Source organism: Lissotriton helveticus, chromosome 3_1 (assembly GCF_964261635.1).
Source record: "Lissotriton helveticus chromosome 3_1, aLisHel1.1, whole genome shotgun sequence".
Lineage (NCBI taxonomy): Eukaryota > Metazoa > Chordata > Amphibia > Caudata > Salamandridae > Lissotriton > Lissotriton helveticus.
In genome coordinates, this window is record NC_136061.1 from 588,699,128 (window position 1) to 588,720,254 (window position 21,127).

A 21,127-nucleotide genomic window follows, 5' to 3' on the forward strand; every position below is an offset into this window, starting at 1 on the left:
TGAAGAGGCTCCGTCGCCCCACATGAGTTGCAACCACCACTTTTATAAAGGAGAAATAAAAAAAAATCAAGAGAAACAACCCCCCTCCCTAACCCCACACCCAACCGAAACACCCCTCCACCCACCCTCCCATACCCACCCCGCTCCGCATCAGCTTCTCCACATCCCACTTGCTAAGGGTCCGCCTCCCTGTTGACTGCCTGCAATCAACGGCCCTTCAAGTAATTGGCATGGCACCTACAGGCTCTAAAGGAATAAGTTGTAAAATTTGCAGATACTTCGGGCATGTCACTTCCCGCAGGTCTTTGGACAATAGCTGCAAAAACGTATCCTATAGCTTAGCATACTCAGAGCCCTTCCCATCCAATACCCAAAGAGAGTCGCTCCATAGCCAGGGTATGCCATAGTCGTTGGATCCAATCCCAGGGGTCAGGTATTGTTGGAGAACCCCACTGTGCCAAAAGAACCTGCCTCGCAGTCAGCAAAGCCAATGCAATTTGTCTGTCCCTGAGTGAGCGAAATGGGAAAACTTTAAGATGGGGAAGCCCCAGCAACGTGTGTTCAGGCAGCCGTGGAAGTGTAATCTGGAAAGCAGTATCTAACTCGTCAAGGACTGTGGCCCAGTAACGCTCTCATTTCGGGCAACACCATAGCAAGTGGATCTGCGTCCCCGACATCCCACAACCCCTCCAACAGAGGCCTGACTTTTCAGCATTCCACCCCTTCATGCGCGCCGGAGTATAATACCAATACGTCGCTGTTTTGTAGGCTGATTCCATCCCTGCAGTGTTAGAGCTCGTGTGGTGTGCCCTATAGAACACATACTCCCAATCTTTGGCCGTAAGGGGACGCCCTAACTCCGTTTCCAACAGACTTGGGCTTTTGTACGTTGCTTCCGTGAGCTGTGCAAAATCATCGCTTAGAGTTCCGAAATGAGGCTCCGGTCATCTTTTTTGCATACCAGCCAGCGTTCAAAGGTCGTTAGCGGCCGTGACATGAGGGCTACGTTGGCCGGCTGGGTCACCCAGTGTGCTACCTGCGCGTGATGGAACGCGTCCCCTTCGTGCAACTTAAAGTACTCCGTACGCAATGTGGTAAACGGGATCAGACCGTCTAAGTTAAAGAGCGAGCCCACCCTTTTACAGCCTTCCTCTCGCCAGCGATGGAAGACCGGTGATGCGCAGCCCGGAGGGAAGTCGGGATTGTCTATTATGGGTGTCATTGGGGAGGGGAAGGAAGTCCAGCCCTTACGTAGCGCGAGCTGGTCCCAAGCTTTCATCGTCGGAGAGGTCACCGGAGAGAGGAATATAATCCTCATGCTCTACGCTTGCGCGGCAGCCATAACTCTCGCCAGATATTACATCCAGACACCGTCTGGTCCATAAAGTTCCAGTGCTTATTGGACAGAGGCCTGTTCCATTCTACTATGTACCGAAGACAGGACGCTTGGAAATACGCTGCAAGCAGAGGGAAGCCCAGACCACCAGCCGTCTTCGGGGTAGTAGTCACTGTAAACGCAAAGTGAGGTCTTTTATTGTTCCATAAGAACTTGTAAAGCAGACCCTGTAGTCTCCGCAACATGCCTGGCGGCGGGCTCAAGGGTAACATCTGAAACAGATAGAGTATACGGGGAAGCACAGTCATCTTGATTGCGGCCAATCTCCCAAACCAAGCCAATTTAAAGGCGGGACCAGGCGGAGAGGGCCTTGGTAACATGCTCAGTTAGGCGAGCATAATTTAAGGATAGGGTTTTAGCTAGAGTCGGGGCTAGTCATATACCCAAGTACGTGATATCTGATTCTGCCCATTGGAAGGTAAAGTCCCTCTGTAGGTCCACTATATCACCATCTGGGACCGAGATGTTGAGAATTTGTGATTTAGAAAAATTTACTTTAAACCCCGCTGCTTTTTGGAAAGCAAGGAGCTCTGCAGACAGACAATGCAGAGAAGAGTGGGGATTAGTCAGAGCTAAGATGACATTGTCCGCATACAGACTGACTTTATGGACGTCAGCTCCAAAACGAATCCCTGATATATCGGCATGAGACCGAACGCGCTGAGCGAAAGGCTCCATATAGAGCGCGAATAGCAACGGGGAGAGGGGACACCCCTGTCGCGTCACCCTAGTGATCGGAAAGGAGGCAGACCGACACCCATTCACCCGCGCCACCGCTTTGGGGGCTGCATAGAGGCACCGTATCCACCGCAGGAAGTTGTCGCCTATACCGAAAGCCCTCAGCACCTCAAACATGTAGCCCCAATCAACACGGTCGAATGCTTTCTCCGCGTCAATAGAAAGCAGGAGGGCCTGCGTCCTTGACCGGTGTACCAGGTCCAAGAGGTGAAGCAGTCTCTTAGTGTTATCATCCCCCTATCTAGTTGGGATAAACCCAGCTTGATCCGGGTCGATCACTCCGTCCATCAGAGGGCAAAGCCTCGCAGCCAACACTCCTGCAAATAACTTAGCATCAATGTTGAGGAGTGAGATTGGTCTATAGGAGCCGCATTCCATAGGGTCCTTCCCTGGTTTGGGAATGACCATTATGGCTGCTTCAGCCATGGAGGGAGTCAACACCCCCGTATCGAGGAAGGAATTAAAAAGGCGAGTTAAAAGGGGAGCCAGCTCCTTACAGTACGTTTTATAAAATATAGCCGAAAAACCGTCTGGCCCAGGTGATTTAGCTAACTTCAGCCGTGCGATGGCTGATATAACCTCCTCTATTCGTATCTCGGAGTTCAGTGCTCCCGCCGACTCCCGATAGAGGGGTGTGATGCCAGACGGTGCATGATACTCCCTTCTGCTCTCAGGTGCCGTCTCCTCCTTCCTATAGAGCGATTGATAAAAATGGCGAAAGGTGCCTACAATGGCCGCGTCAGTGGTGTGGGTTCCCGCCCATGGATCCTTGATTGCTTGAACAGTGTGTTACTGTGTACGCACGCGCAACCTGTGTGCCAGCATCCTACCCCCCTTATCCCCGCATAAGTAGAATTTGTGTCGCAAGTGCAGTAAGGCATGTACTTCTCTATTGAGGCATAGGTGCTTGAGCATACATCTCTTCGTCTCTAGTTCTCTCCACACTCTTGGGGCTCTTATGGATCGCCTCCAAGCCACGCACATCCCCCTCCAGCTCCGCACGTTTCTCTCTGCACAACCTAGAATATGTTGCAGCGAGCGCTATAAAATCTCCCATTAACACTAACTTCAGAGCTTCCCAGATCGAGGCCAGCGGAGTGTCCTCCACCACATTGTCTGCTATGTAATGAGTGATAGTGTCCCGAATCTTTTCCACCACAGAGTCAGAGTGCAACATGGAGTCCCGAAGGCTCCAACCGACCGTAGGCGGCCGGGCACCACTGAATGAAACCATTACAGAGATGAGCGCATGATCGGAAAGGGAGCGCGGTGTGATGTCCGCAGCTGATAAGTGAGGCAGAAAAGAGGATGTGGCCAGAAAGTGATCGAGGCGCGCATACGTCTTGTGGGCAGCTGAATAGTAGGTGTAGTCGCGCACTTGGGGGTGCTGGACGCGCCATACATCATGCAACCCACCCTCTGAAAGCCACTGTTTTCCACCTGACGACCAAGCGCCAGTTTGGCTTGACCGCTGCTCCGATCTATCTATCCCCCCTACATCACAAGATTGCAATCCCCACCCACCAGGATAAATGCATCTGGAGACGCCAGTACCTGCGCAAGGGCTTCTCGTAGAAAGGGCTCCTGCTGGACATTGGGAGCATAAATAGACCCTATTGTGAATAGTGAGTCTCCCCATTGAACCCGCACTGCCAAGAACCTCCTTCTAATGTCCATTACTTGGGAGAGCACCTTACAATGCATACGGGCACTAAACAGCAGCTCAACCCCAAGTTTCATATTCGGGCCGAGGACCAAAGCTGCAGTGGAAAGCACTTGTCCGTCATGTGCCGGACACCTTTAGAAAGGAGATGCGTTTCTTGTAAGAGGCACACATCACCATCTACATTCTCCAATAGGGACAGGATTGCAGCACGCTTCACCGGGCTATTGAGCCCTTGAACATTAAGGCTCACCACTTTCAGATCTTTGGCCATCCTACACTAGGAACAAGAACAGATCTAACACCCATTTCTGCATTGAGGTCACCAAAGCACAACAAGATCGCGACAAGCTTTCGAAAATCCCCCCCAGTATCATTGGGAATTGCGGAGCCCCCAAAACCACCCCCAACTCCCCCACCCTCCCTCCCCCCTCCCGCAAACAAGGAAAACTCCAAGAACATAGATCCCAACAACCCAAGAAAGAGAAGTAAAAGACTGTTCGTTAAACAGACCCCAAAAGCAGGGGAACATGGCGTCAACGAACCCTTTACCCATTTCCTGATACAGGATTCCTCCCCATACAAGGACACAAAAATGTTACTCATCCATTTCTTGTGAACAGCCTCCTCAGGCACCAGCTACAGGCCCTGGTTAGGCCCAATCAAAGATCCGCGCCTCATGTGCCCGTTGAAGAGTCCGTCACTAGAGCCACAGAAGCAACTGCAGCTCCCCTTTCCAACAAGCTTACTGATAAATCAGGTTTTGCTGCGGGGGCCGGCTTGCCCCTAGACCCTGGTGTATAAACTCCACCTGATCCAGCTCAATGAGGCCCGGAAGATGTAGTTCCAGTCGATTTGCCAGAATCTTTATAAAAATCTTGGCATCAGTGTTTAAAAGGCCAATATGAGGTAGGGAGGGAATGATCTTTACCCGGCTTCGCAACCAGAACTATTTCCGCTTCGGACATGGTGGGAGTAAGACCCGAAACGTCTGAAAAACTTTTAATAAGCTGCAAAGAATGGTCGCGAAGCTGCAGATAAAAAAATTAGATGGAACGCTACCGATAGATCATCGGGGGCCCGGCGTCTTCCCTACTGGGAGCTGCTTCAGGGCTTTAGCTAATTCTTCCTGTGTAATGGGTTTATCCATGAGTTCCCTATGATAAGAATCAATCGTTTCCCAAGGGCAGGAGTCGAGGGTGCCCGCGACTGCGTCATAAGAGCAAGGCATGTATGCATAGAGTTCCTTATAAAAGTTCGACACAGTCAAGCATTTGTCTGGCTCTGAAATAGCCCTTGTACTCACTGGTTGTTTAAGTTAGGCAATATGTGCTCTCGATGCGCCAGGCACGCTCCAACTTTATGACCCCCGTGTAAAATTTCTGCTTAAGGGCGAGCAGGTGTCTCTCCACCTTGTTAGTGTGATGCAGTTGTAGCTGACCACGTAAGTCCGCTAGCAGTCGTTTATTATGGCAGGGCGGTTGTAAATGGTCTTTTCTTTCTAGAGCCTTAATGTCCACGGAGAGGGATGTCTCTAAGAGACGGGATTCCCGAAGTCGGGTATCAATATGGAAGAGATAACTCCCCGTATAGTAGCTTTAAAGGCATTCCACCTAATCGCTTCTGAGGTTTCGATAAGGTAATTTGTTACGAAATAAGCTTCTATCTCTTTCCAGATATCTGCTACATCAGCAGGGTCCCGGATGGCCTGGGGTGGTAGTCTCCATCTAGGATGCGCTTGTGTGTATGATTTTGGGGAATGTAGAGATACTGGAACATGAACATGATCTGATAGAGAGATGTCTGATATCTCAACCTCAGATAAGGTGTGCACTAGCGGCAAAGAAAGAAAAAGGTAATCGATGCGAGAATATGAGCGATGTGTATGCAAGAATTAATAATCCTTGGAATCAGGGTGTAAATACCGCCATGCATCAACTAAGCCGAAGTCTGTAACAATGTTTTTCAAAGTGGAGGATATAGCCCCAGCGCTTTGATAGGTCTGTGCTGTGTGGTCCAGCTCCGGGTCCCATACCAGGTTAAAGTTTCCCCTGAGAATGATTGGGGTTGTAAGTGCATGTAAAAGTTTGTTAATGTGTAGCCGTAAGAAGGCATCTTGATTTTGAATAGGGGCGTATATGATTATAAGAGTCAGAGGCGCCCTTCCCCAAGGATTTAGATTTTTAAGAACCTCCCATCTTTGTCCCCCATAGCTTTAGAAAGCATTTCTGTCCGCCCGGCTTTGAGGAAGATGGCTACTCCTCCAGTTTTAGACGGGGAGCAAAGGGTATTTGGGATGGAACATTAAGCGGGTATCGGAGGAAAGCAAGTGAGTCTCCCCTGGAGGAAAATAATGTCAGGATCCTGACAAAGTAGGTAACGCCATACTTGGTGTCTTTTGTTGGGAGAGTTGAGACCCTTAACATTTAGTGAGAGAAATTTAATGTAATTGGTCATGTTAAGTCTAAGTTATGTCGCCTATGGTAAGCAGTTGGCCAGTGCGGCGGGGACAACTCTTCCCCTCAGAGGGTTTCAGGGCAGGTCAGTACAGTCGGGAGACCATCTAACATTATTAGGCATACAAGAGCGCCAATTGCATTCCCCAGAGTCCCCTAGCAAAAGTGCATCTAGGAAAGGGAAGGAGGAGGTAAAAAAACAACATATACAACAATAGGCGTCCAATAGGGCCGAATGATGACAGGTTCTATGAAGAACAGCCCTATGTCTCCAAGAAGGGCAATTCAGAAGTAGTCACTCTCCATAAGGAACCTGATATAAGGGGGGCGGCAGACGCAAAAGAAGTTTGTGGGTCTCCGCTTCTAGCGCCCTGTGACAATACTAAATAGTTAACGTGCTGATCCCTTCCCGGGTCGCATCAGAGCAGCCAAAGTTAGGTCCAATAGCAGTCATGGTCAAAGGGGACTCTCTTAATATGTAAATACTTATCCTTGGTTTTACGTTACCATAGAGAGGCTGCTCCCGTCCTGACGAATAATTGGTCAAGTCAGCCACAACAATATCTTGAGTTGGTTTGGCTAAATGTCTCGCTACAAAGTTGTAGAAGAGAGGCTAGGCATTAGTGTATTCTATGATCTAGTTATTCTTCCTTATCAGATTATCGAGCCTGCCGAGAGGGAGCAGAGAAGGATCAAATGTGGCTAATAATCTCTTGTTTAGCAGGCGATGAGTCCCTCTCAGAGCGGGCTCACAGCACCATCCGTTGCGGTCCCGCTCCGGCTGCTGGGTACTCCCTCCTACTCCGTCACGGGAACGTGTCAGGGAGCGGTGTACGCACTCGCTCAAAATAATCAGCATGTTCAGTTTGTTCCCAGGCCAGTAGAGGAGACAGAGCAGCCCAGAGCAGGGTCAGGTTTCCCTCCGCTCCGCTTCTACCACAATCACAGTCCCGGAGACGGAGGTCGCCGACCAGTGGAGATACCGCAGGTCAGCCGGTTCAGCCAATTGAAAAATGGCTACAGTGGAAGACGCCGGAGATGGGACGCCGAGATCGCGGTCTCCATACAGAGCAGCACCACATCTCTCAGCTCAAGCGTCCCAGTAGATTCACCACCATCAGGGTAGGTGGTCCGAATCAGATACCGGTCCAGGGGGTTAGGATCAAAGGCTGTAGTCGGCCGCAGTGGAGCGGAGACCCAGCTTCACGCGTCTCACTCCATTCGCGTCCTAGCCACGCCCCCTCCAAGATTATTTCACATGTGTGAGGATGTCTTCGAGGAAGACAGGGTTTAAGCCATGTGGGGCCTGTCCCCACATGATGCCGGTCACCGATTCCCACCGCAAATGCCTCTGGTGTCTCGAGTGTGACCATGATCTGAAGTTGTGCTCAGACTGTCGGCCAGTGGCTCCTAAGGCCTTACGGGAGTGGGCATCAAGAGTCGGCACCATTAAACGAGACTCCGTTGAGGTCCCAGTCCCAATCGAGGAAGAGTCGGTTGCTGGACCTCTCTCGAGCCCAAAGTTCTCTGCATCACACTCGAGGACGTCTGGACACTCAGTGAAGAGGCACAAGAAGAAGAAGTCCAAGTAGACTTAATTTTCACCTCGAATGTCATCCGTCGACGAAGCAGGTAAGGAGCCTGATGCTCTAGGCATGGTTGTACGGAGCTGGAGCCAAGGTCGACTTTGCATCTCCCTCCTTTTCCAGGAGCGACCCCCGCTCAGATCAAAGAGTACTACGAGGCCGTGCACCGTGTATTTGAGCGGGCCAACCCCTCTGGTGAGCCGTCAGGCACTGCGTGGTGGCAGGGGGCTCATTGGATTCAACAACGGTAGTTCTGGCAATGGCAAACGTGGGGTCTTGGAGATCTGATCTCAGGTCTGGCTACGCGACCTCCTCCGGCATTGGGCCTGAAGTCGGTGCCTGCGGTGCAGCTGGTGTCAGCCCCATCCTTATCCCTGACGAAATGGAGTTGGAATGACGTCACTTGACGCTGATTGCAACGTCGATTGAACCCAGGGGTTCTATGTTGTCACGTGAACTCTTTGTGGATGTGTTAGGCTAGGAAGAGGAATGGGAGGGCTCTATAGACCCTCTGGAACACCAGGATGACTCTGCAGAGCAGTTAGAATGGTATGGGGAATTTGGGGAAGCCAGTAGACTGGATATTTCTCCAGATACTGGCATGCTCTCTCTGCCAACAGTGGCTACAGAGGAGGGGGCATCTTATACCATGGTGGTTAAGAGGGCAGCAAGGTCCTTGGACAGGAGTATCCCTCTGTGGAGGTCAGGACTAATCTCCTGACTGAAGTGCTTCAGCCTGGGGCTTCCACCTCAGAACCCCTTCTGCCCTTTAATGAAGCCCTTACTGATGTCCTTCTGGGCACGTAGTCCAAGCCAAGGACAATCGCAATCCGTCATTGTCTGGCTCCGAGTGACCCAGAGTTCCTCAGTCAATACCCCACCCCAGAAAGTTTGGTGGTGCAGGCCTCTATGTCACAGGGTGTGTTCCCTTCCGTTCCTCCGGATAGAGAATCCAAGAGGCTAGATTAATTTGAGAAGAAGATGTTTTGTTCCTCCAGCCTGGCATTGCGGTCGGTGAATACTGCATGCTTATTGGGCCGTTTCTCCCACTCCCTTTGGGAGACAGCTTGCACAAGTGCTGCCACCAGTCCCTAAGGAGGCTCAGGTTGTGCTCTCTCGGGCATTTAAGGATGGGAAAGATGCTACAAAATTCACCATAAGGTGTGGCCTTGATACAAGGGATTCGATGGGCAGATCGATTTCTACTACAATGGCCTTGATATGCCACACCTGGCTAAGGACAACTGGCTTCTAAGGGGATGTCCAAGCAAATCTGATGTACATGCCATTTGATGGAACCCACCTTTTTGGGGAAAAGGCAGATTAGGCCCTTGTGTGGGTCAAGGACTCTCGAGCTATGGCCAGATCCGTGGGCCTCTCTTCAACTCCTCATGGCAAGACTACCTTTCGCCCCTTTCATGGCAATGGAAGGGGCTTCTAGCCGCATCAGCCCTATCCCAGGTACCGTTCTGTGCAGGCTTCCCAAGCTGGGCGGGGATGTGGATGCCGTTCATTTCAGCCTAGGAATGGAAGCCTGAAGTCCTTGGCCAATCTGCCCTGGGCAGCTGCAGCCTCCAAGCACTTCTAGTCTGACTCTGCAAAGACCATACCACTCCAGTTTGAATCCATCCTCATCTCCCCCCACTGGAGGCCCATATCATTGGCAAGTGGGTCTTGCAGAATATTCAGGAGGGCTAATCTCTCCCTTTGCTTTCTTTTCCTCCTTCCATTCTGCCAAATTAGGAACGGCCTACGGAGGGTCATGTAAAATTGCTACAGGAGGAAGTTACAGCCCTCTTGGCCAAGAGAGCAATAGGAAGGTTCCCAGTTTCAGAAGTAGGCAGTGGCTGTTATTCCCGCTACTGTCTGGTGAGAAGCGTAAATGATTGAGGCCCAGTTTTTGATCTTCGAACCGTCAATCTCTTCCTCAAGAAGAAGAAATTCAAGATGCTCACTCTAGCTCAGGTCTTGTCTACCCTAGAACAGGAAGACTGGATGGTAGCATTGGACATGCATGATGCGTATTTTCTTATCCCCCTCCTGCCGGGCCACAGGCCTTACCTGCGGTTCATGGTAGGCCACGGGCACTTTCAATTTACTATGGCCCCCTACAGCCTTACCAATGTCCCTGGGCTGTTCACCATGATGATGATGGTGGTCGCAGTTCCCCTGCGCAGGTTAGGGTTGTCAGTCTTCCCCTACCTCGATGGCTCTTGAAGGCGTCCTCGCTCAAGGCTGTCGATTCCCCCTTCAGACTATGGCAAACCTCCTGCCAAAGTCAAACCTGACTCCTTCTCAGGTGCACCCTTTCATTGGAGCTGTTCAGGACACAGTGCAGTTTCAGGTCTATCCTCACGGGCAGTGAGTCCAGGATATTCAGGTTATGATTCTGATGTTTCGGCCTCTATCCTGAATTTCGGTGATACTTACTCAGAGGCTGTTGGTCCTCATGGCTTCCTGCTTCCTTATAGTAAAGCATGCCAGATGGCATATGTGGGCTCTGCAGTGGGACTTGAAGTTCCAGTGGGCACTGCATCAGGGCAATCTCACTGATGTGGTCCAGATCTCGGAAGGAACTGCAAGAGATCTGCAGTGCCGGTTGACGAACTGTGATTGGGTCAGCAGCAGACCCCTGTCCCTTCACAACCAGATCTCACAGCCATGACAGATGTGTCACTTCTGGGATGGGGTGGCCATCTGGGAGAGATGGAGATCAAGCCATAATGGTCTCCGGCAGAGTCGGGGCTACACATAAGTTTGTTGGAGCTCTGGGCGATTTGATTGAAATTGAAGGCAGTCAGTCAGTCAATTATCTTTATTCGATTATTAAAAATCATAAAAGAGCGAGCAATAATACATAACAACATTTCATTTCATCAAAACACATATTTTGTTTAAAAAACCCTAAAATCACATTATACAGAATAAATTATACATTAATATTAAAAAGAGTAAAATCGGTACAATATAAAAAGTAAACATTAACCTGGGACAAGGTGCCTGGTTTTAGAACGGTGCTTATTTGTACGAGCACCTGCAACCAAAAAGCTAGCGACATGAAATGCTACTTTTAAGTTCGGGAGAAGTTGCAGGAACAACAAAGCTGGTTTTACCTGTGTAAAACCCAAATTGCACAGTATTGGCAGCAAATATTTTTTCCTATTGACTTGATAATGGCCGCAGAAGAAGATAAAGTGAGTCGTGTCCTGGATGGAAAAATTATCGCAATTGCATGGTTCAGCATTTTCAGGTCTAGACCACTTTTTAAAATTACCCAGAATGTGATGGATCAAATCCAGGCGGAATCTTGTTAAAAGGAAACGATGGTATGGTTTATTTACCAATAAAAGGTATGGTTCCATTCCTGGGACTGTTACTAGCATACAATGTTTCCTGACCGTAGGTTTAATTAGATCTATAGCTTCCCTCTCCGAAGTATAGTAATTTGTCAGGAGATTTTTAACTACTTTTAAGTCTTCCTGACTTATCAGATGAGGAGAAGAGAAAAGTTCAGGTCGGCCAACTAATGTCAACTGAGTCTGAACGTATTTTAGCCATGGAATATTGCGTGCTCTATCCAGGGCTAAACAATCTTTAAGGATTGAGTGGTTTAAAGTAAGCTCCTGGTTTAACCAGACTTTCCACCATCCGATAACTGGGGCTGATTTCAAAAGGTCGGTAATATAGCCCAATCCGAGCTCTGAATGTATAATGTATGTGGAGGTTGATTGAGGAACAGAAAGCAGAGTTCTCAGAAATTTGTTTTCTACTTTCTGAATTTTATCAAACTCATGATTTGTATACCCCCAAATGACAGAGCCATATTGAGCAACCGACAAACATTTAGCTTTGTAAACCTTTATAATGCTTTCCATGGGACGGGCTCCAAGTTTTCTGGCAAAACCAAGCAACCCAGCAGCCGCTCTTGCTACAGCGTTGCTTTTAGCCAAAAGCTGGGGACCCCACGTGCCCTTTTCATCAAATATTACTCCTAAATAGGGAAAGGACGGAACTCTCCTAACCTCTTTCCCAGCACAGAAAAAGGATTTAGTCTTTCTTTTCCTACCTGCGGCTCCTGCTATCATGACATGGGATTTTTCTACGTTAGTTTTCATGTCCAATGAGGACATAAATTCTCCAAATGATGAAAGGAGTTTGTTTAATGCCACTCCAGAGCGTGCTAAGAGGACAGCATCGTCCGCGTACAAGAGGACAGGTATCTTTATCTCTCCTGCACGTGGGATGTCAATATGGGAGTCTACCAGAACTGCCTCAAGCTCATTTATGTAAAGAGTAAAGAGGAGGGGGGCAAGGATACATCCTTGCCTAACCCCCCTCTCTGACTTAAAGTGACAGGTGCATCTTCCTTCACTAGTCACCCTGACCGAGGTTTTGAGGTCTCTGTGTAGCTCCGCTGGATACCTCAGCAGGGGGGCATCAATGCCCATGGACAGAAGGACCCCCCACAGCTTAGCCCTGTTGACCAGGTCAAAAGCTGAGGAGAGGTCCATAAAGGCCATGTACAGAGAGCCCCCCTTAGCAGTAACATATTTATTTATGATCAGTTCTAGATTTAAACACTGATCTAGAGTTCCTCTTTTAGCTCTAAAGCCATATTGTGCGTTTGACAAGGCACCCTTCCCTTCTAAAAGCTGATTCAGTCTTCCTAAAAGGACTCTCCCTAGGATTTTGACACTAGAATCAATAAGGGAGATTGGCCTGTAACAGGCCGGGTCTGTCCTTTGTCCCTTTTTAAAAATCGGTATTATGGTAGACTTAGACCAGCTGGTAGGGAAAATAAAATTTCTTGTAGCATTAAAAATATTAGTGAGGATTTTACTGCTTAGTTCGGGGGCACTCTTAAAGAAATCTGCGGGAACCCCATCGGGGCCCGGTGCCTTTTTCGAGTGTGTGTCACTGATAGCTTTTTTTACCACATCAGTGCTAAAAGGTGGGATAATAGCTGCTACTTGTGTAAACTGTATTTCACAACCTGAAATATTATCAGGGCAGCTATAGATGTTACTGAAATGTGTAACCCACTGTTCATCGGGTATGGTGCAATCTGCTCTCTTCTTCTCTATACCCACAAAAAAAGGGTGGTTTATTATCGCCCAAAATCTAGAGCTATCCCTCTGTATGTCGGGCGACAATAAATCGTTCCATGCCTCATTTTTGATTTCGGATTTCCTCTTCCTGATAGCGTTATTATATTTTTTTCTCAGTGATGCTATCAGTTCTTTTTCTCTTGGTTTGTTTTTTAGAGCTTTTAGGAGGATCGAATGAGCCTTGGAACAATTTGAATCGAACCACTTTGGGCCCCTGTTTGTATTAGGCCTATTTTTTACAGTCAGGTCTAAATTGACCTGATGGCAAATGACACTAAAAGCTTCTAACAAAGTGGTAACAGAGTTATTATTATCCAGACAGATTGCAACCTCCTTCTCTACTTTGGCCAGAGAATCCTGTATGAAGGTAATTGGGGTTACTTGGTCCCATTTCAGTCTGCGATTCTGATCTCCCAGCACTAGGTCAGTCACACATAAAGCTTCAAATTCTCTTTTCTCTAAAACTCCCTGAGATACAATCTCTAAAATTACTGGGTTGTGATCACTAAAAGCTGAAATTTCTACCTTATAATTAGACACTTCGGGCAAAATACCGGACGATAAAAAAATATAGTCCACAATTGTGCCGGTATTATTACCCACATATGTTGGTAGCTTCAGACATGTGTTGCTACTATGAAATTCATAAAGATTAAAAGTTGCTAAGAGTGATTCCAAGGCCTCTCCACGTGGTGAGTGTTCAAAGTGCGGGATTGGGAGGTAGGGGGGAAAATCCTCATATTCCACGCGGCAATCCATATTACATGGGTGAATATTACAGTCTCCCATGAGAATTACATCAAAACCATGAACACTGTTCTCACTATGGGTGGACAAGAAATCCTCTAAAGCTACCAAATGCTCATTCAAGATTTGACTGACAGGAGAATTATAAAAATTTACAAATAATATAGGCTGTGAGTTTTGTAAAGTTAATTCAACCGCTAAGATGTTTGTTGACTTTGTTTTAACCTGTCTTGGTTTCCCTTTTAAATCTAGGGAAATATATATGGCCAAGCCCCCCTTTGCCCTTCCAGAGCTGCTAGGTACTGCGGGTACAAAGAAATGAGAGAAGCCGTCTAAAACAAGTTTGTCGGACCTCTCCCAAGTTTCTTGGAAGGCAAGAACGTCGCTGGTTCTGACCGTCTCCAACCAGTTCTTATCGTCGAATTTAGATCTGATTCCAGCGACGTTCCAACTCAGAATTCTGCAGGCACTGGCAGCTATAGGTTTTGGATCTAAATGCCCAGAGGCGTGCAAAAGACTCTCATCGTTTATATCTTTTCTAGGAGAGAGTCAGTCGTTCTGATCCATAAAGGACAATGGGGCATAGCCATTGAATAATTGAAGGGGTTCTACGAAAGCGTTTTGCTGTGGTAGAAGGGGGCAATGAACCATAGCATTATGTCTTGAGTCTTGCACCCTTCTAGAATTAAAGTCCCACGATCTATCCCACCCTGGTGCAGGGGTCCTTGGATGAGTGACATTCTGTTGCTCCCCATAAAAGAACTTCAGAGTCAGGGGAACGACAGTACCTTGTCTGCGTTGAGGAGGGAATAAGTTAGCAAGTATGTTAGGCAATGCATCTTGATTTGTGAGGCTCACTGTCACACAGTCCCCTTTAAACTTTTTCGGCCGATTACCCAGCCAGGGGACCCTGGTTGCTGACTGAATTACGTTTGCCAATTGTTGTTTTCCCCCTGGGGCAAACCGCATGTTACTAGTTAGCCAATGCAGAGCCTTACTTGTAAGGGAGGTAGAGCTTTCCACTGTTCCCCCTTCCAAGGGAGGAACATTTGCTAACACAAGGACCACTGGTGTAGCCTCAACTAAAAATTGTAGGGGGTCCGTGGGGTAGGCAGTTACTGGGGGTAAGCTTACTGGGGGACTAATGTCTGTTGGAATGTTAATTAAAAGAGAGCCCTCAATAGTAGTGGCTGATGATGTTGAAGGTTGGGGCAGTAAATCTTCAACAGGCAATTGAGTCCCTACACCATCATTTACAGTCTCAGTAACCACGTTATCCCCTGTATTATTACTAAGATTAGTGATTATGGTGGTAATGTTTTCTACCCCTCCTGCGATCGTAGTGTGGAGACCACCTAATCTTTTGATCTCCGCTTGCAGTTTATCAATTTTAGAAATTAAAGGCTTTACAATGGTATTAATTTTTAACTCAAATAAGTTAGCAATCCTTTCATAAAGTGTGTCCTCCAGAGTATGTTTTTGTATATCCTCCACTAAATTAACTTGCTTTTTCTTTGGAGTGATATCCTTCTTCTTTCTTATCCCTGGGCGTAGTCCACCCTGCTTGGGAAGATTCTTTGTGCATAATCGTCTTGGCCTTATTGTACGCCCTTTAGGTGTCTGTTCATCAGATGTAACTCGAGCATGTCTCTCCTGGCCAGAGTCATTGTCAGAATCACTTTCAGCCTGTGCGTTATGGGCCTCAGAAACTAGGGGTACAATATCAAGTGCACTGTTTAATCCTTGGAAAATAGGGCCACTGATTATGCTGTCCTGATTGGTTTCCTGCAAAATAGTATCGTCAATCAGGATAGATGCAGTCGGGGACAAACAACGAAGGTCTGGAGATTGGCTTAACCCAAGAGAAGTTCTCCTCTGCGTATTTATTTTCTTCACAGTCTGAACAAGGTAGTTGTCAAGAGTATTTTGTGGGGCTTCCTTCGGTTTCGTAGCCATGTTTACAATTTACTCACAGTCTAAATTTTAAATAAAACAGAAACTGATAGGAAACTCAGTGAACTTTAAGTCTTACTTGCATGTATGTCCAGCAGCGTTTCTGGCCCTGCCCCTGCCTCTTCCTGCCGATGAGGGCCGTAGAGGGCCCGCCCTTTGCCCGGGCTTCGCTCCGGGCGTCCCGCGAAGCTGGTCCTGCGGCGCTTTTGTGCGCCTCCCTGGCGCCCTCGCGGTGTCACAAAGCGCGCCGCCGCGTAGGCTGCCGGGATTCGTGGTCCCGGAGCGGCGGCGCGTCCAGTCTGCAAGGAAGGTGACTCTCGGCGGTGGCGGCGTGGACTAAAGTGCCTGGTGAGCTGCGGCGTGTAGCGGCGTATAGCAGGTAAGTTTTTGTCGTTTCCCCCTGCTCCGCCGGTCCTGCGGCGCTTTTGTGCGCCTCCCTGGCGCCCTCGCGGTGTCACAAAGCGCACCGCCGCGTAGGCTGCCGGGATTCGTGGTCCCGGAGCGGCAGCGCGTCCAGTCTGCAAGGAAGGTGACTCTCGGCGGTGGCGGCGTGGACTAAAGTGCCTGGTGAGCTGCGGCGTGTAGCGGCGTGTAGCAGGTAAGTTTTCGTCGTTGAAGGCATTTCTTCCCTATGTCGACAGGAAGCTAATGCAGGTGTTCACGGACATCACCACTGTTATGTGGTACTTCAACAAGCAGGGTGGGGTGGGGTCGTGGACACTTTGTCGAGAGGCCCTGTATTTCTGGACATGGCTGGAACAGCAGGGCTTGTCCCTGGTGGTTTAAAACCTGTAATTGTCATTGACAATGCCAATAGCTTAAACTTGTTACTAAAGGCTGTAACCCCATTCCATCTGGGTCAATCCATCACGTTGCCCACCTTCCTTGCCCCCTGCATCCCTCTAAAGAAGAGGAGATTCTCCACCAACTGGACCCAAACTGAGCATTGTCGTTCTACCTTGACCGAACAAAAGAGTTCCGGGTGGACAACCAACTCTTTGTGGGGGTACGTGTGAGTTAAGAAGGGAAGGACTGTGCAGAAAAGGTCCATCTCTTGCTGGGTCGTTTTCTGAATCAAGATCTGCTGTGCCCTGGCAAAGAAGCAGCCCCCTGAGGGATTAAGGGCCCATGCCACCAGGGGTAAGGCTACGACTATGGCCTTTGCTTGCGGTGTCCCAGTCCTGAACATCTGTCAGTCAGGATCGTGAGCATCTTTGCACACGTTTGCCAAACACTACTGCCTGAACAGTCAGGTCCACAGGGATGGCGATTTTGCACGTTCTGTCTTGCAGGACTTCCTAGTTTAAGGTATTGGTTCATAACCCACCACCGGGATGGTATGGCTTGGGTATCGAATTCAAAGGTAAGGAATCTGCAGCTGGAAGTCTCTATCAGATGAACAAGTTAGTTACCTTTGTTAACGCATTATCTGGCATAACTCTATATAGCTTCTGATTTCTTACAACCCCACCCATTCCTCCCCGTTTTGCAGACTAATGTTGCAGGGCTAGGGTTACTCCCCTTTTCAGGGCCCTAGTTTTGCACAAGACTACGTCAGTTACTTCATGGCTCTGCACTCCTGGTGTGGAAAAAACGAAAAGTACTGACATCTGTGCACCTTGGTGGCGCCTATATAGGTACTGTGATGTCATAACTGACGCTAACGCTAACGACACCGACAACATCAAGAGGAGCTGAATCGAGCCACCCGATAGCACGCGCAAGGGCTATTGCTCAACTAAAGTTTCTGGGTCCAGCCTGATGTCTGGGAAAGAAAGGAATCTGCAGCTAGATAAGAGTCTCTACCAGATAATGCGTTACCAAAGTTAAGTAATTTGTTCTACATGAATTATAATGTTGTTTTTAATGTATTCATCTTATCTTGTCCCTAGCTGGAAAAGAGCTGTTTGGCCTTGACACACTACACAAAAGCCTGTGGATTAAGCTTTTGGAGGAGACGTTCCTGGGAATGCCGAGCGAGTTCCCTTGGGGAGATGAGATCATGCTGTTCCTGAATGTTTTTAATGGTGCCCTGCTCCTACACCCAGAAGACAGTGCCTTACTTAGGCAGTATGCAGCAACTGTCATCAATACTGCTGTGCACTTCAACCACCTCTTCTCCCTCAGCGGTTATCAGTGGATTCTCCCTACCATGCTACAGGCAAGTATTTGTCCGTCCAAGCTATAATGCAAAAATTGCAGTGCTCCTAATATACTTATTTTAGAAATTCCCACGCCATACAGAAATGGTTCTTCAATCTAGAAACTTTTATATAGTTGCATGCTTTGTAGAATAATTATTTTTCACCAATGGAGGTGGTGAGGTGAAGATTTCAGAACACTTTCATATTATTTTATGTAGTACACCGTGTATATCAGGAAGCAATCATTTAAGGATGATCTGTGATGTTACAAAGTATTAAAAAAAAAGTCCATCAAAGCAATGTTACTTTTCTTTTGAGTGCCTTTATACGTGGATCTCTGGAGATTGGTGAATGTCCCGACTGCGTAATCCTGGTCAAGGGAAAGGTCCCAGGACTGTTCACGGAGTCCAAAGTCGTCATCGTCCCACTCCAAGTCCTCTGGACATTCGGGTAACTCAAGGCACAAGAAAAAAGCAAGGAATCGAAGTGCTCTTTGACTTTTCCTGAAGCGACGAGGGAGCATCGGCATTTGAGGCCTGGTTCCTCGGAGCCTCTGCCGGGGCCATCTCCACTCGTTACTGACTTTATTGGAGGCAGAGCGACCCCTGCCTAACTCAAAGAATTCTATGTGACCATCATCTTTGGGCAGGCCAACCACTCCAACATGCCTTTGGGCCCTGCAGGGTTGGGGGGAGCCCCATCTGGTTCCGTGCCAGCGGCTCGGGCCTGGCTCGTCTGGGCCCTCATGGGTCCATTCCTGCATCCGGACCGGTGCCGACCAGTGGTGTTATCCCCATTGTGATCTCTGACTCCAACACGGAGCCGGATGGGCATCATACAATGCCGACTCTGACGCCGGCAGGAGCCTGTGCCCTATTTCCTAGGGCTAGGTCTTGTGGAGGAATGGGAAGGGTCGCTCCAGAATACCTGCCCCCCAAAGAAGAAGCTAAGGACTGGAGTGAGGAACTGGGTGAAGCTAGTGAACTGGATTCATCTCCAGATACTGATGTGCTTTCTCCCCCTACTGTGGCTATGGGGAGGGAGTATTATTTGGAATGGCGGTGTGGAGGGTGGCTGAGGTCCTTGACCTTTAGTTGGCCTTGGTGTCAGTCCAGACTAACATCTTGACGGAAGCCCTTGTAGGAAAATGGCTAATACAGTAGTCACAATTGTAGCTCTGGTGAAATGAGCTCACAAGCCTTTAGGATGTTGCTTTTTGCCCAATACATAGCATATTTTGATGCAGAGCATGACCCATCTGGAGATGGTCTACTTCTGCCGACTCTAGGAAGCTGGCTTTATATGCAGTAGTACCGATGTAAGGGCACATCATAAATAAGTACAGATGACCCTTATTGGTTTACAGGGCTTAAATTAAAAATTCCAAGTGCTCAATTTGTGGTAGTGTGGTCGAGCAGCTTAGGCTTGTCAGAGGGTAGTGTTAAGCATGTGTTGTTCACACAGAGGCAATAAATGAGACACACACTTAAGAAGAAACTCGAGACCAATTTAGAAAAGAATACAGATTTTTATATAATTTTAGACACCATGATGGATGTACGTCATTACGACGCACACTTTTACAACGCGTTCCATTACAACGCGGTTGTAACAACGCAAGTCGTTACAACGACTTGCGTTGGGGGGGCGCAAATTAAAAAAATTTAATTTACTATTCCAACATCAGTCCCCGTGGATAGTAGGGAAGGTGTTGGGATAGCAAATTAAATGATTTACTATCCTTGAGCGCCCCCCAGCGCAATTCGTTGTAACAACTTTCGTTGTTATGACCGCGTCATAATGGAACGACGTTGTAATAGTTTCATTGTAAACGTCGCATACCCACCATGATCATCAGAACCAGGGAAGTACTTTCCTTAATCGATCCTTGCAAATCCGCTTTGACATAAGGACCATTCTGGTCTACAGGTATGTGAAGACATTCCTGGCGCATCATCAAACTCATAATTGTCATTATAATACTGTCCGTACTTAGTGTTGTCAAAATAATTGTCAGAACGGCCCATAGAGGCCGTAGTGTTTTTTCTGTCTATCTGAAAGAAACACATAGTGATAGATTCCTTACCTGAGAATTACCCCAAGGTGTCAGACTGGATCCGAAAAGTTTTCATCAGCAGTACACCTGCGTGTCGGTAGGCATCGTCGTGCAGATCCGTGTGCATCGTTGGCGTCGTTGGCGCCGATATGACATCGCTGGAGCCACTTAGAAGCACCCACGTGCCCTGACAGTTTTTTCTTATTCCGCTCAAGCACAGAGTTTTTTTTCGAGGCCTTTTGTCTCAATTCTTTTGAGTCTATCGACTCCTGGTGTCGTAGGGATGCCCGGCTTTAAGAACTGTGGGGATTGTCACCGCATGATGTCGGTGAACGACCCACACCGCGTGTGTCTCTACTGCCTGGGGCGTGACCACAACTCTAAGTCCTGCCCAGACTGCCGGGCCATGGCGCCAAAGACTTTGCAGGAGCTGTCCCGAAAGTGGCTGGAAGTCCGGCAGTCGGCTCTGCGCCGCTCAATGTCCTGGTCCCGTGGGAGGGTGAGTGGGCGGTCGCAGAGCCGTCACCATCATTCTTCTGGATCTAAGTGTTCGCACTCGGGGTCAGGTAAGTCGAAGCATTCCAAGAAGAAGTTGGAGAAGCGTTGTCGCTCTTCGACGTCCTCTCGCCTTTTGCATGATGCGGCTGAGGGTGCAGGTGGTGCCACCCCCGCTGCTCGGGCAGAGCCTGCAACGTCGCCGCTGGCCTACATGTTATGTTATGTTATGTTATGTTATTCATACTTATAACGCGCACAGCTGCCCCAGCAAAGGGGCGTCCTGGCGCTTTAACAAGGTACACAAAACACAACACTAATAGAAGACGAGAAAGGTGAGGTCACCGAACGCGGTTTAAGAGCTAAGCAAATAGAATAGTCTTGATGGCACGTCTAAACTGGAGGAGGTCATCAAGAACCCGGACCTGAGGAGGAAGAGAGTTCCACCACTTCGCTGCTAACACTCGAAAAGAGCGGCCACCAGCTCTGCTCAGCCTGAAACGTGGAACCACTACCAGATTCTGACCCAGAGATCTGAGGGTTCGCGAGGGTACATACGGCACCAACAAATTCTCCAGAATTTGAGGTGATGTACCCTTGAGGATTTTAAACGCAAGGCAAGGTACCTTGAATTTGATCCTCCGAATTACAGGGAGCCAGTGGAGAGAATGCAGCGATTTGGAGACCGAACCCCGCCTTGGCAGACCTATCACCACTCTGGCTGCAGCATTTTGAACTCGCTGCAGCCTGGTGAGTTCCGACTGATTAATCCCCGCCATAAGCGA

The 21,127-nt window shown here is 48.5% G+C and overlaps 1 protein-coding gene across 1 annotated transcript in view; it reads left to right on the forward strand.

The window, feature by feature from the left end:
* The window catches only part of UNC80 (unc-80 subunit of NALCN channel complex), a 2,761,828-nt gene that overhangs the window by 1,680,772 nt on the left and 1,059,929 nt on the right, over nt 1-21,127 (forward strand). The window contains exon 43 of the mRNA XM_078680564.1: nt 17,540-17,808. Coding sequence (XP_078536690.1) covers nt 17,540-17,808 — 269 coding nt within the window. The remainder of the gene's footprint in view (nt 1-17,539; nt 17,809-21,127) is intronic.